Genomic DNA, 15,592 nt, shown 5'->3' on the forward strand with positions numbered 1-15,592 from the left:
GCCGATGGCGAGTCTGCGTGGATTTCAGAGACCTCAATAGAGCAACGCCAAAGGATGAGTACCCGATGCCCGTCGCAGAAACATTGATCAACGCAGCTGCCGGTCACAAAATGCTGAGCTTTATGGATGGTAATGCCGGCTACAACCAGATCTTCATGGCCCCAGAGGATATAAGCAAGACCGCATTCAGAGTACCAGGCGCGGTCGGCTTGTTCGAGTACTTGGTTATGACCTTTGGATTGAAAAATGCCGGTGCGACATATTAACGCGCCATGAATTACATTTTTCATAATCTCATCGGCAAACTGGTAAAAATCTATATTTATGATGTCGTGGTCAAGTCCACATCGGCTGGGGGACATCTGGAAGATTTGCGTAAGGTATTGGAGCGGACTCGGAGGTTTGGGCTCAGAATGAACCCGAAGAAATGCGCCTTTAGTGTATCGGCCGGTCAGTTCTTACGATTCCTGGTACATGAGCGAGGGATCGAGATCGGCCTCAAAAGTCAAGAAGCTGTAAGGACAATAAGGCCGCCTACTACGAAGAAGGAGTTGCAGAAGCTCATCGGCAAAATCAACTTTGTCAGACGATTCATCTCCAATCTGTCCGGACGTATCGAGCCATTCATGGGTCTCGTGAAAATCAAGTCCGATGATGAATTTCACTGGGGGTAGAGCAGCAGCTAGCTTTCGACGAAATCAAGGAATACTTGTCGTAGCCTCCAGTTTTTGTTCCTCCACAGCAAGACAGGCCCTTCTACGTATACTTATTCGTAGGCGACACCTCCATCGCCTCGGTGCTGGTTCAGAAGCATGACGGATAGGAAAGGGTTGTGTTCTACCTTAGCAGGCGCATGTTGGATTCCGAGACCAGGTACCCTGAGATTGAAAATTCTTTACATATACAAAGCTTCGTCATATTTTGCTCTCGGCAGAAACAATTGTTATTTGCAAATCGGATGTCATAAAGCATATGCTGTCGGCTCCTGTTCTGAAAGGCCGACTCGGAAAGTGGATTTTCGCGCTGTCATAGTTCAATATCTGATATCAACCGGCAAAGGTAGTCAAGGGACAGGCATTGGCAGATCTCATTGCAGACAGGATCAGCACTGATGTGGCTGCACTTTTCATACGTCCATGGGCCATGTTTTTCGACGGATCGGCATGTGATGATGGGTGCGGTATAGGAATTCTTTTGGTATTGCCTCAAGGGGCGACTTATTCCTTTTCCATCAGGATGACCACTCCATGCACCAATAATTTAGTAGAGTATGAGGCCGTTCACAAGGGGATGGAATTACTCCTGCAAGCTGGTGCAGAAGTAGTGGAAATCTTTGGGGATTCGAAACTGGTGATTTCTCAGCTCACGGAAGAATACAGATGTGAGAGCGAGGCTCTTTTTCCGATATGGATGCAGTGCCGTGAGTTGATTTCACAATTCAGGTACATTAATTTTCACTGGATACGTAGGACTTTGAACAATGAAGCCAATGACTTGGCACAGATGGCTTCCGGATACAAGAAAACAGCCGATGGGGTAGATGTAGAGGTTCAGTTTCTAGAACCTGCAGATTGGAGAGCCGATATCTTCAATTATTTGAAGGATTCGGCTCAGAGGGCACCCAGAAGGATAAGACTCAAAGCAATGAAGTATGTTCTGATAGGGAACGATATGTTCTACAGGACTTTGGAAGGACTGCTGCTTAAATGTCTGGGGCCTTCGGAGTTGAATCGGCTCTTGCATGAGGTTCATCAATTGGCTCATAAGATGAAGTGGCTGATTATGCGATTGGGATATTACTGGCCTACCATGCTTGAGGATTGCTTTAAATATTACAAGGGATGTCAGGCATGTCAGAGATTCGGCAAGATTCAGATGGTGCCGGCATCAGTAATGAATCCTATCATTAAGCCATGGCCGTTCAGGGGTTGGGCCATGAATATGATTGGCCAGATCAACCCGCCATCCAGCAAAGGTCACCAATGGGTGTTAGCTGTCACGGATTATTTCACGAAATGGGTGGAGGCGGTACCCATGAGGTCGGTGGCATCGAAAGATGTGATCAGTTTCGTTAAAGAGCACATCATTCATAGGTTCGGGATTCCCCAGACCATTACGATCGATGGAGGATTGGTCTTTATATCGGAGGAATTTAGGAAGTTCGTCGATGACACGGGGTTCAAGCTGATCAGATCATCCCCATATTATGCCCAGGCTAATGGACAGACTGAAGCATCCAACCAGAGCCTTATCAAGCTGATCAGAAGGAAGATCGATGAATATCCTAGGCACTGGCATGAGGTGTTGTCAGAGGCTTTGTGGGCATATCGTATTTCGTGTCACGGATCCATCAAGACATCACCATACCATCTGGTCTATGGTCAAGATGCTGTGTTGCCATGGGAAATCACGGCCGGACCGAGGCGTGTTGAGTTTCAGAATGATCTGTCGGCTGAGGAGTATGCAGCCTTGATGAGCGACAATGTGGAGGATCTCACAGAGCTAAGACTTTGGTCACTTGAGAAGATCAAGGAAAACAAGGCCAAAGTTGCTCGTGCATACAACAAAAAGGTCAAGCCAAAAGATTTCCAGGTTGGAGACTTGGTTTGGGAGGCAGTGCTACCATTGGGAACTAAAGATAGGAAGTATGGTAAATGTCTCCAACTTGGCATGGGCCGTATAAGGTTGATCAGGTCCTGCCTGGAAATGCATACATGCTTGAAGAATTAGACGGTGTCAAGTTTCCTATAGCCGTCAATGGCCAACACCTCAAGAAATATTTCCTGAGCATGTGGGAAGGCGAATAACAAGAGCCGATGAAATCCATCTGGTTGTATTATAAAAGGCCAACACATTGAGTTGAAATCCATCACCTCCAGGAATAGTGTGGGGAGCTGATATGTTGCCATCGCCTCAAGGGACAGTGAGGAAAGCCGATGCGTTGCCATCACCTCCAGCGTATAAAAAAAGAGCAGGATCTATTCTATCGACCAATTGTTGAGAGCATCGGGAAGCTACAGGAGATCACCAACAAATTGCCGATGCTGCCAACACTGCTGATACCGGTATGACGAGCAAACTTTATTTCTTACTGCAAAATACTTCAGAATTTTGAATTTAAATAGCTTAGCTCCTCAGTGATATGCTAAATTCCTACCAGAGCCATATATACACATTTAAAACATTTATACATATGCTGCTTGTGTTTGCATTGAGCATTGTCAAATTCTTTGTGATCCTTGTGAGATTCGCTTCATATTTTTAAGATCAAGATCACGTACACTCCATGTACTCAACCACTCATATGCTGACTTCTACACTGGAAGTTACGCAAGTATATGCCTTCCATCCATAAAAATGCTCCATTCCTTTTTTGACAGAACCCTTTATATTCATCATGTAGAAAGATTTGGGCTATGTAAAAAAAGAAAAAAATATAAATGTTTGTGCCCCAAAAAGCATGAGAAGAAAAAAAAAGAAAGAAAAATGAAAGATAGCTCATATCTCAGCAAAAGATAAAAGGGAGAGTTCTGCAAAAGGGGGATGCGAGTTCCAGCCACAAAAATTCCACACACATGCACATCTTAATCTGATTGTATGACTTGCTTTCTCTATTGGATCCGGTTTTTGACTTTGCAACATGTGCGGCCCGAATATGCTACCTCTTCATTCCCTACCCTGAACTCCACAAAAAGCCATACTAGAGATAGGGAGAAAGGAGGCAATATAATGCTTTGGTGAGGAATCATACACATTGAGCGATTTGAGAGAATCATTTGAGGAGTGAAGTTATTTTCTGTTCGAAAGATCCAAGTTATTTAGCAGGAGGAGTAAAGTCGATTCGTCTCTTTGCGTCGGCTATCAGTAAAGCATCAGCTATCAGAAGAGCAGCATCAGAAGAGCCGAGGCGCCGAGTCCATCATGCAGATTGAGGCATCGACTATACAAAGTTTCAAAGCATTCATACTTTGAAACTTGGGGGGGCATGTGTTATCGCCATAAATTAACAGGATTAATTAATGGGCCGCGAGTAAGTTGGGCTTAAAGCAGGAATTAAAGAAGGCTTGTGAATCGGCTCCTGCGTGAGTATTTGGGCCATGTGGGCCATGTATCTTAGATTTAGTTCAGTTTGGGTTAGAGATAGAGTCCGATTTGGACACGTTGGTTTATATTGTTTTCCAAGTCTCCGGACTATAAATATGTACACTATGATATTCGTAAAGAAGAGAGAACGACATCACGTCTCGCAACAACAATTCTCGACGCACCGCCACCACTAATCCTAGGGTTTCATCCAAGTAAGCGTCATGCTGCCTTGATCACTTCTTGTGATCAGGGCAGCATTGTTCTTGCTTTTACCTCTGTATTACTCGTACTGAAGCATTTTTTATGGCGAGTAGTGCTAGTTATCCTGATATTCGTAGCATGACCTTTAGTAGATCTATCATGCTCTTGTTGTTTATCATCTACGAATGTCATGTTATCTCTGCGTGATCATGTATTAATCTTACGCTAATTCTCGTTGCATAGGAATTAATCGCATAGAGATAACACCCTGCTTCTTTTTTATCTAGTAGATCTAATCTGTTATGGTTTGTTCTTATACTTAAGAATCGGCTTAATATCTGCTAGGTTAGGCCTTGCAAACGGGTTTGACGATCCGGCGACGTATTAGATGCTTTGCTTTGATCTTAATAGGGATTGATCCGGGAATTGGCTTTCGCTTATTCTTAGGCCTCTTTTCTGGTTAAGGTTTGGTTATCTATTACGCTCGTTAGGCCTAATTACGTGTATGATGTTCCGATCTAGCAGTGAAGCTTTTACCGTCGTGGATTGGATTAACTAGATCTAATTGAAGCAGTTTTTGCAGTTATTTGCTTTATCTATTAACATCCAGATATGCAGATCCGATCTGACACCGGGACTCGATCGGCTCTTTAAAGCCGATGCAAGAGTCGTCCCGGGGAGCCGACCACGGCTCGAACTAATGTTTACACGTGTTTGTGCATGCAGGCAAACCATCGAGAGCACGTTTGTACCTTCCTAATTAGGTATAGGTCAGGTGGCACGCCCTGCATCTCCAGAAGTGTCGGCGTGTGCCAGGATCTGGGCCGTTGAACGAGGGACCGGTGCCAGCCAGCGCCCCGGCTGCCTGTCGCTACTCGCCGGTGGGTTTTGACCGACAACAGACGCTTGAAAGAAGTAAGCACGGGGCGCAACGCTGAATTGGGGCTTCGCACCCCTTGGCTTCACTTCCGAAGAAATTAGAAATAAATCCCTTCGCATCAAACGCGAAGGGTGGAAAGACCTTATGAGCGAAAAGCCTAAGGCAGGAAAGTCCTATCGTGCGAAAGCCGAAGGCTAGGTGAGAGTTTCTTGAGCTAAAGAGCCAGAAACCACCTAACGAAGACCTTACAAGCGAAAAGCCTAAGGCAGGAAAGTCCTATCGTGCGAAAGCCGAATGCTAGGTGAGAGTTTCTTGAGCTAAAGAGAAAGAAACCACCTAACGAAGACCTTACGAGCAAAAAGCCTAAGGCACAAAAGTCAAGTCGGGTGCGAAGTTCTTGAGCTGAAAAGCCAGAAACCACCCATCGAAGGCCTAAAAGCCGAGAAACCTCCTCTTCGAGCAAAAGTGAAGGGGGTGGCGAGTCTTCTCCAAATCGCAAAATAATAGTTCATCGGCCCCCGCCAGTAGAGCGAAGGGGGGGTGGTGCTTCACAAAAACAAATTCGCGCGCGACAGCGGCACCGATGAACAAAACAAAACACGTTCACCCTATCGCCCGCGCAAAAGGGGGGGTGGCGCTTCTCAACGCATATTTTCACACAGTCGAAGGGTAAACGGGAAAGAACACATTCATTGCATCTACAAAGTACAGGTTTTGTTAAAATATAAACATACACTTCGCACAAAGGTGAGAAGACACAACAAATCATACAGTTACAGTTGAGGCTTCTTCATCGAAGATAATGCGGTCCAATTCAGATATGACTTCGCGGACCCCGTGATCTAAAATTTCTACGGCAGTTCGGCGAAGAAATGCTTCAAAGTCCTCCCCTGCAAGTGAGGACAACGCAACATTAAGCGGACTCCTTGTCAAAAACACCTTTACGACGATACATGAATTCGTGCGGCGTCGGTACTTCATCCACGGGCTCCGGCTTCGGCTCCAGAAGGCCCATTGGTGTACTATAAGGCCTATCAGTGTCTAGAAGCCGCTTTATTTCGTGACGAAGCCTGTGCTCGGCAAGAATCTCAGAGTGTTTCTCGGGATCACGCTGGAATTCAGTGAAAAATCGCTTCGTGTTGGTGTTGCGGTATTCATATATAAGTTTTCGGTCCGACCAGAAGTCTTCGAACGAAAGCCAAGGGTGACGGGCATGAATCTTCGCCCAAGTTAAGCCAGAAACATAAAAATTCTCATGGTTCAGATGCCAGGGAACGATACCTTCAGTAATCCGCGTAGGGGCCAACGCAGGGTCCTGCGCAGATACCGAAGGTGTTAGATACAATAATGTTTTGTTTAAGCACAATAGACAAAAGACAACAAAATCACTCGGCCCTCGTCTCTCACACCTCCCCAGTCTTCGACGCGCCATCCTCTTGCCCTCCGGGCGCTCCGCCTTCGTCCTGCCCGGGGGCCTCGCCTCCGCCACTTCCGGGAGCGCCGCTGCGCAAGTTGCCAGCATCTGCTTCGAAAAGCACACCTCGAGCGAAGATCTCCGCTTTTTCTTGGATTTGGAAAAAGACAAACCTGTCAGTTAGCAGAAGGAAAACAAAGACAATCAACTCTGAAAAAAGCGAAGGGGTACCTTATCTTTCATTCGTTCCAGCTCTAAGCCAACGAGTCCCCGGCCTTTCTCGGGGAAGTACTTAGCGAAGTTCTTGGCAATGTTCTTCGGCAGCGCAGGAAGGGCATCGGGGCGCAAAGAATCCAGCGAAGGTGATGAGTCCGGCCCAGGTGGGGTTGGATGAAAATCCCGACACACCGATACGGATTCCCCGAATCCCGCAATCTTAGCACCGGCATCCGAAATTACGACGCACCGATCCATCCTACAACGTCACTAGGGCCTCTTGTTGTGCCTCGGCAATCTTAGCACCCACTCCGGCACACCCACTAGTCTTTTAGGGAGATTGGGCCTATCCCCTAGTGGGTGCACCTAAATGTGGTGCTAAGATTGACGAGGCACAACAAGAGGCCCTAGTGGTGTTGTAGGCCAGATCGGTGTGTCATAATTTCGGATGCCGGTGATAAGGATGCAGGATTCAGGGAATCCAGATCAGTGTCGGGCTTTTCATCCAATCCCACCTGGGCCGGACTCATCAGAAGGCCATTGGAAAGATGGGTCTCGTAGAAGTCGAAGCTGAGCCTTCAAGATGCCCGTCGAAGAGCAGCTCTCCGCAGGAAGCAAGCTACAAACGGCCGCGCTGAGCGTCCGCGCAGCCATGGTGGCGCTCAGCTCGCATTTGAATTCTGCCCCAGAATCAGCCATCGCCAAACAAGAGCGAATCCAGCGGAAGAGCTCGGACACTTCGACGTTCTCATCTTGTGACATCTCAGGAGCTCAAGGCCAAACTTCTCGAGAAGACCATGCAGATCAGCCTGCACCAAATCGGAGGAGGTGCAGATGGCGCGGTGCCATCGTTGTATATTTTCCTTCCCGCGGGCGCGCGCAGCTTCGGCAAGTTTTCGGGCCTCATCAGCCTCGACTTTTGCCTTCTCGGCGTTAATTTTGGCTTCCTCCACCGCGCGGGCGTCTTGACGGGCAGCTTCGGCAGCTTCGGAATTTTTCTTGGCCTCTGCGTGGGCGGCCGCAAGAGCTTCTTCCAGAGCATCTTTCTCCTTCTCAAGGCTGGCCACATGCTCCTCCACTCCCGCCAACTGTAAGGCGCGCTTGTTGTCGATCCTCAGTTGTCGGGAGGCAAAGCGGGACGCGACGAAGGCCTTTAAGGAAAAGTCTTCGACATCCTGGAGGATCTGGCTCACCCCCGAGGCCATCAGGCGCCTCTCCATGAGGGGGAAACCAAAAGAGGAGCCAGCTTCAGCAAGGAATCTTCTCCCCCGGTCGTTGATGGAGAATCGTAGGCTGCCAACGATGTTGCCCTCGATCAGCTTCGCCTCTAGCATCCCGAGAGCGGTAGCCACCTCGGCAGGGCTGGAGATGCTCACATGATAGCTGCTGCTCTCCGTCGAGGTGGACGTTGCGGGCCTCCGGTCGGGTGACCCAGCTGCAGGGAGTTTTCCGCCTTCGCTGGTGGCGCCGATGGTTGTGCCCATTTCCGAGGCTGCAACCTGCCTCTTGGCACCAGACCAGCGCCCCTCAACATCCTCGCCGCTTGACGAAGACGTCGAGCTTGAAGAAGTCGATGTAGCCGAAGAAGGGGCCGCGGGAGTAGTGATTTGAGGGAGTCTTGGGTCAGCGAGGGCGGACTCGACCTCGCGTGCAAGCTCGTCATCGCTCTCCGGCTCCATCGCGCTGTACTCCAAGATTAGAGATGGCTTCGACGTAGGAGCGACGGCCGTGAGAGGCTGAGCGGCGACGAGAGGCCGAGCAGCGACGACAGGGCTCCCTTTGCCCCCGTCGTCCTCGGATTCCCCGGTGCTGCGAAGGGGAGACGAAGTCAACATATCCAGCAGCTTCAGGTAATCGCTCCGCCAGGGCCAGCACCCCCTTTCTTCCACTTCATTTTCTCGAGTGTGGCGATGTCGCCACCGGTGCCTCCAGTCTTGCTCGCCGCTTCCTGTACGGCGAGCAGGGCCTCAGCGGCGCGCTGCGGGGCTTCGATCTCGAAGAAGGAGAACACCTGATTTCCTCGCGTACCGGCGAGCTTCGACAGCAACAAGTCATACTCGGTCCCATACACGGGACCAAGTATCTCATCGGCACGGGTCTCCACCTCCGCGGCATCAATCACTGCAAGCCGAAGGCAAAATTGTCACGTCTTCGATAAAAAAAAACTCACATTCCTTTTGAAGCCCGAAGACTTCACTGAAGTTGGGCATTGGAAGCCCGTAAACTTCTTTCTCCGGCGGAGCCCATGAGGACACGGTCCAGCCCTCCCTCACGGGGAAGCACCCGCACGCCACGAACTCTTCTGTGATGTCGCACATGCTTAGTACCTTCGACACCTATGAAGGATTGTCAGGTATGCTTCATTGGAGGGCACGTGGTCCGCGTCCACCTTCGGGGTGTCACCCAGATTGCCAAGTTTCCGGGTCACCAGAGGGTGGCGCTTTGTGGCAGGGTCGAGGGGCACCTTGTGATAGAACCAAAACGAAGACCAATCCCCTAGCCATTTGTTCTTCGACGCCCCCACGGGGCTGGGAGCGGTCTGCTGGAAAGCGAAGGTATAACACCCATACTGGGTCTCCATCTCTGTCGACTTTTAGTCGAAGCCCCGCACGAAGATGGTCTTCGGCTGATAATGGAACCGCATCACCCGAGCGAAGTTCTCAGGGGTCGGGGCAATGCGGCAGGTCTTCGACAACCACATGAAGAGGCTGATGCAAGCGAAGAAGTTCGGGGTCATATGGTGAAGAAAGACGCCGTACCGAGCGAAGATGTCGATACCAGCGCGGTCGAGGGGAAAGCGAAGCCCAGCCGGGAAGAAAACCTTGAAGACGACCACTTCATCGTCACGGGGCTTCGTGTAAACCTCCGTCTTCAGTGGGACTCGTCCGAGGCCAGGAGAGAGTACACCTCTTTTCTCCATGTCCTCTAACATGGCCCAAGACATCTTCGTCGGACCGAAGAAGGTGGTAGGCAAAGCTTTGGTTTTCTTCGGAGCCATGGCGGGATCGGATGAAGTCGCCGTGGTGCTAATGAAGGGAAAGGAGCAGAGGCTTTGCTAGCTCACGTCGAAGAGATACCAAGGCAGAAGAGAACAAGAGAGTTCAGAGCAGCAACCAAAGAGAGCGTGCCTCCCCCGTCCGCGCGCCCTCACCTTTATAGGGTGGGAGTGAGGATGTGCAAAGTCCTTTTTGTCCTTCATGCTTTTTACAGGATGAGCGCGCGCGGAGGGGCAACATCTGCAGTTCGCAGCAGGGGCCTCGTTCGCCGCGTTGAAGGAAAAAAGTCAAACCTTTTAACTTAGTTATTAATGCACTTATGACGCCTCGATGTCTTGTCCACTGTTCAACAGGCGATTCAATGAGGTTCTGCCCTCGTCGGACCGCGAAGCGATCGGACGAGGCCCGAAGGGTGGCGCTTCGGGAGAAGAAGTCGGAGTCATCACCCCTCCAAGGAGGGACAATGACTCCGAGGGGCTACTGTTAGGGACGCCACCTTTGGCCATCAACCAAAGGCCCGCGGACCGTCGGAGCCAGAGCGAAGATCGTTCGCCGACCAAGTCTTCTGGGTCGAGCGACGAGCCGAAGCCCTCAGGCGAGGACTTCATGCGAAGCCATGCGAAGACCTGAGCCCGTCAGCGAAGACACGTGAAGACCCACGAAGATGGCGCTTCCGGAATAGAAGCGGCAATGGCGAAGCCATGCTAAGAATTGCGAAGTGAAGCTTCTTGGGCAGCTGCGTCGTAGGCAGCGAAGATCAAAGCAGGTCAATGATGACGTCCGAAAGTAGGCCCAGGGCAGTAGGAGCCCAGCTGTGACCCACTTTGTGATGTAATAATACGGTCTTGTCCTTGGAATATTCTAGGAATATAGTTGTTGGAGGGCATTACCGTGTAAATTACGGGGATTGGTAGGTGAACCGTCACTTATAAATACCCGGATCATTGTACATTGGTGAGACAGATTGAATAGAGAGAGAATTTTGGGCAATTGACCGAAGCCTTCATAGTTGTTCTCGAGTCGTCTACTTCGCTTGGTGCGCATTCCTCACTGTTGTAGTGTTCGTCCGGTCCGGAGACACTCTCCATCAACATTAGCGAAGAAAGTTGTCGATGTACCCTAAAGTACATGGTTGCATGGAAGGCACGGAACACCACAAAACCTTGTTTTGAACTCCTGCTTGGACACCTAGACGTTCTAGTGAATTCGGACAAATAGTCATGTGCCATCCAAAGTGGATATGTGAGTAGGCATCGTTTAAAACTCGGAAATCATCTCTCACGAGATCGTCTACCTGCATAGACACCCTGACGTCTGAAAAAAAATAGGTTAACAAAACACTTGTAAATAATGCAAATCATATATCCAATTTGTCACCTTCAATTATTGATAACCATGCTCCCGCACCACCACGAATGAAAATAACCGAACTCCCAACGGAATTGCTTAGGCAACCTTGGTCCTGTTTGGATCCATGTGCTATTTTTTAGCCCACCCCCAAATAGCCTAAGAGGAGCCAAACGGGTGAGCTATTTTAGTGCTATTTGGGCTATTTGCATGCGGGACCCACCTTATCTCCCTCATCCCACCGCACGGGATCCTCCACCGGGGCGACGCGTTCGTGAGTCGCGACTCCTCCCAGCGCCGTGCCTGCCATCCACATCGTCGTCGCCATGTGCCCTCTTCTCCCCTGAACCGCGCCGCCCTACTCGCCGCCGGCGAACCCAGCGCTGCCACCTCCCCCCATCCGCGCCGCCTCCCTGAACCGTGCCGCCTCCATCAGCCGCCTCCGCCTCCCGTCGGCGAGCACCACCCCCAGTTGCGCAGCCGGAGTGCCTAGCGCCGCCGCCGTCTTCGCCCGAAAATCCTGCCACCAAAACGCGCCGTGGGACTAGATCCGCCTTTGATTCCTTCTCCATGGATGGGGGCGGCTTCAATTTCTTCCCCCAGGAGGCCATGGCGTCGTCCGGCATCCTGGACCTCAACTCATAGGTGCAGGCAGCCGAGGGATTCCCCCACATGCAGGAGTACGGCGCCTACCTCCAGGGTGACGATGATGAAGCAGCTGACCGCGGGCGTGTCTCCGGGCCCCATCCCCCTCGCGCACCACTCTCTCTGGGAGTGCCAAACCAGCGTGCGGGGCGAGGGGCCGGCTGGGCGGCTCGATGTCCACTGAGCGCCCATCACCTGAACTTTGGCGCTTCATCCTCGGCGGCAGGCAGCCGCGGTGGACAAGACGACGTCGTGCCGTCATGGCCTACCCATAGCGGAGGCAATAGCGGCCTTTTCATCAGTGGGTTGGCGGCGGTGGCAAGCGGTGGCGGCCGTGGCTACGCCAACTCTTCCTCGGTGGCACCGGGCCGCCATCGGGCGAGCTCCAACTCCTCCAACTGTGGCGGCACCCACGGACGTGGTGGCCGCGGTGGGCGTGCAGCTAGGAGCGCCGGCCCTCTGCAAGCACCCGGCGGCGGCTACACCGACGTCGATGATGAAGGTGCATGGGAGGAGGTGGAATATGGCAGCTCCGGCGTCCCTCCGATGAGCAATGGCTCTCGAGCAAACTGGTCTGATAGGAATAATGGTTATTTGTTAGCTTTGTGCCTAGAGCAAGTAAGAGCAGGACACTATAATGGATGTCAAATGAGTGGTGAAGGGTACCAAGCTATAGCCGACGGCTATTTTGCAAAAACTGGATTGTTGCATACCAGATTGCAGTTGAAGAATCAGATTGCCATACTTAAAAGCACGTACTCCTTCTGGTGCTACTTGCAAATTCACACGGGTCTAGGGAGAAACCCAGATGGAAGTGTTGATGCTGATTCTGAGTATTGGAAGCCACATCTAGAGGTAAATTTGTCTCATGTTTTAGTGCTCTCGTACCTATTTGATTCAAAGTCCCTTATGTGGCTGTGGATTGTTTCAAGGAAAACCATACCTAAAGAGGGTGCCGAGGGGTCCTCCAGCAAACTTGGATCAGCTTGAAGAAATGTTTCGTGGTAATACTGTGGATGGAAGCACTGCCTTTGTCCCTGGAGATGACTATGGAGAGGAGCAGGAAGGTGCTGAAGATGCATGGCCAGAAGAAGCGGATGAGGACAATGTACCAACACCTAGAAGTTCAAGTAGCCAAAAAAGCAAGAGGTCCCTTGGCAGTCTTACAAGCACCTGTGACAGTCTAGTGAAGAAGAGCAAAAGCCCAATGGTTCGGTATGTCAAGGACATAGCCAATACATCCAAGGAAGCCGTGCAAGTCAACAATAAGGAATTGAAGAAACGCGCTGATTACAAGGAGACACATTCAGTGAAGAGGTGCCAGCAGCTAGCTTTTGAGTGTGGCATTGAGCAAAGCACTGATGTTGTGTTTGCAATGGCCAAGCTGTTCCAGGATCCCTTCCAAAGGGAATTCTTTTGTGGGCTACCAAGTGCTGAGCTTAGGTTCAATTACTTCAAGAAATGGTGCAAGGAACAGAATTTGGACTAGTCTGAACTATTATGTGTGGTCTACCTATTATCTATTTCATGTGGTTGAACTTATTATCTTTGTGTCATGTGGTTGAACTTATTATCTTTGTGTCATGTGGTTGAACTTATTATCTTTGTGTCATGTGGTTGAAGCTATCACCATTTACTGGTGTGCTGAAAATATTTCCATGTTCTATGGACAGATGGGTCAGGGAGAAGATGATGATGGAGGCAGCACATCATCAAGTGAGGATGAGATTATTTCCATGTGTCGCAAGAATTTGAAGATGGCCCAGAATTTTGTTGCGCAAATGGTCCCTATCTTCGGTATGTACTCTGATAACTACTTTGTTAAACTGCCAAGAAGACAGGATGGAGAATCTGGTTTACAATGGGTTCAGAGGACTTTAAGAAGAGATAACTCTTGCTACAAAATGTTTAGGGTTGAGCGGCCTTTATTTAATAGATTGCATAATACTTTGGTCGAGTCGTATGGTTTACAGTCAACATCACAAATGACATCTATAGAGGCTCTTGCAATGTTTTTATGGATTGTTGGTGCACCACAGCCAATTAGACAGGCAGAGGACCGTTTTCGGAGGTCTATGGAGACAATAAGCCGGACATTTAACAGTGTTTTAACCTCTATCCTTAGGTTAGCACATCACATGATTAAACCAAGGGACCCAGATTTTACAGAGGTGCATCCTACCTTGGATAATCCAAATTTCTGGCCACACTTCAAGAACTGTATAGGAGCAATAGATGGGACTCACGTAAAGCTTGTGGTGGGAAAGAGTAAGAGGATTCAATACTTGAACAGGAACAATGAAACCTCACAGAATGTTCTTGCGGTTTGTGATTTCGACATGAGATTTACCTTTGTGTTGTCGGGATGGCCTGGTTCAGTACATGATATGAGAGTGTTTAAAGATGCAATGACCACTTATGGTCACAAATTTCCACATCCACCACCAGGTAAACTATTACAACTATCATACAAGTATTGTTGTGAATCTCACTTATACCTCCATGTCTCATTATGCACCTGCCTTTGTAGGGAAGTATTATATGGTTGATGCGGGATACCCAAACCGGCCAGGCTACCTTTCACCTTATAGATGTACAAGGTACCATGTAGAGCAATGGAAAAACACCCACCCACCCCCCCCCCCCCCCCCCGCCACAAGGTATGAAAGAAACTTTTAACCATGCACATTCCCAAATTAGGAATGTCATAGAGAGATCTTTTGGAGTTTTGAAGATGAAATGGAGGATATTACTGAACATGCAAAAATTTCCAGAACATAAGCAAACTAGAATAATTGTGGCTTGCATGGCTCTTCATAATTTCATTAGAGAGAGCGGAATTGCGGATAGAGAATTTGCTATGTCTGATGCGGATGCAAATTATTTACCAATGCCTATTCCCTCTCAATCCGAATGGCCAGAAGATGAACCTCTTGTTGAAGATAGCAACATGAATGAATTCCGTGATGAGTTGGCACATGATTTGTTTTATGGCTTGTAGTGTTTTTTTCGGTTCATTATGTACTTAATGCTAGTGTCACATGCATGATCTGGAGAGCCTTGTAGGTTTAGCACTAGCAGTGAAATAGTATTTGCTGAATCTGGACTATTAGTTATCTGAAATGCTGACTTTGGTTGGTTGTCTCCTGTTATGCCAGCAGATTATATCAAGTTTACTTTGTTAAATTTATTAGAAGGTGTTTGTCAGTTGTCACTGCGTTTCAGGAACACTCCAGGTGTTGTTTTCAGTTCGAAGTCTAGTGACACTAAAACTGCATTGGTGTATCTCCTGGTATGTTGTCACTTGACATTTTCTGATGCCTATGGATCTGCCACCGCCACGGCAGGAAAGCAGCTACCAGTGATGTTTATTCCTTACCTCACCTGCAATGCAAGAGAGTGGTTTGCTCGTGTCCCAATGGAAGCCTGCTTTCATTTTTCGTCAGGGGAGGATGAAATGCGTTAATAATTACTCTAAAAACTGTAAGCAATCGGATGAGACGTCTCATGTGTACTACAAATTATACTTGTGTTTGAATAATATATGCACATGCTTGAATTATATGTGTATGGAATTGTATGCTTCAATTCATTAAGTATAGCAGGCCGTAGAGGAGCACCAGTCCCAGGGAGAAGAGCAGGAGCGGCGTAGATGGCTGAGCTCCCCTGCCCATCTTGCTCTGCTTTAGAACAGGCACATGCACAAAGCTGGAGCTGGGACCTGGGAGCGTGCCGAGGACAAGAGGAGTCAGATCAGACTAGTGCTTCTGCACAGCAGGCCAGCCACACCAAGGGCCACGGCAGGTC

At 49.3% G+C, this 15,592-nt stretch overlaps 2 protein-coding genes across 9 annotated transcripts in view; one reads left to right on the forward strand and one right to left on the reverse strand.

Annotated features, from left to right (window-relative positions):
* Positions 1–15,592, reverse strand: part of LOC120712504 — a 52,754-nt gene that overhangs the window by 24,136 nt on the left and 13,026 nt on the right. Inside the window, exon 11 of one of the 4 annotated variants that reach the window (XM_039998298.1) lies at positions 15,282–15,506. The exons of the other annotated variants lie outside the window; for them this stretch is intronic. Coding sequence (XP_039854232.1) covers positions 15,370–15,506 — 137 coding nt within the window. The 3' untranslated portion in view covers positions 15,282–15,369. Of the gene's footprint in view, positions 1–15,281; positions 15,507–15,592 lie in introns of those variants that run through there. 4 annotated transcript variants of the gene reach the window in all.
* On the forward strand, positions 11,407–15,355 carry LOC120712503. 5 transcript variants are annotated; one of them, XM_039998296.1, is made up of 3 exons: positions 11,407–12,640; positions 13,459–13,582; positions 13,911–14,037. In XM_039998296.1, the coding sequence occupies exons 1-3, from the start codon at positions 11,813–11,815 to the stop codon at positions 13,913–13,915; spliced, it is 957 nt and encodes a 318-aa protein (XP_039854230.1). In that variant the 5' UTR covers positions 11,407–11,812; the 3' UTR covers positions 13,916–14,037. The 5 variants fall into 5 exon arrangements, with proteins under 5 accessions (XP_039854230.1, XP_039854228.1, XP_039854227.1 ...); XM_039998294.1 differs by adding an exon at positions 14,316–15,355 and having other exon boundaries at positions 11,414–12,331; positions 13,459–14,233; XM_039998293.1 differs by adding an exon at positions 14,312–14,397 and having other exon boundaries at positions 11,415–12,640; positions 13,459–14,236.

This window comes from Panicum virgatum, chromosome 6K, assembly GCF_016808335.1.
Source record: "Panicum virgatum strain AP13 chromosome 6K, P.virgatum_v5, whole genome shotgun sequence".
Lineage (NCBI taxonomy): Eukaryota > Viridiplantae > Streptophyta > Magnoliopsida > Poales > Poaceae > Panicum > Panicum virgatum.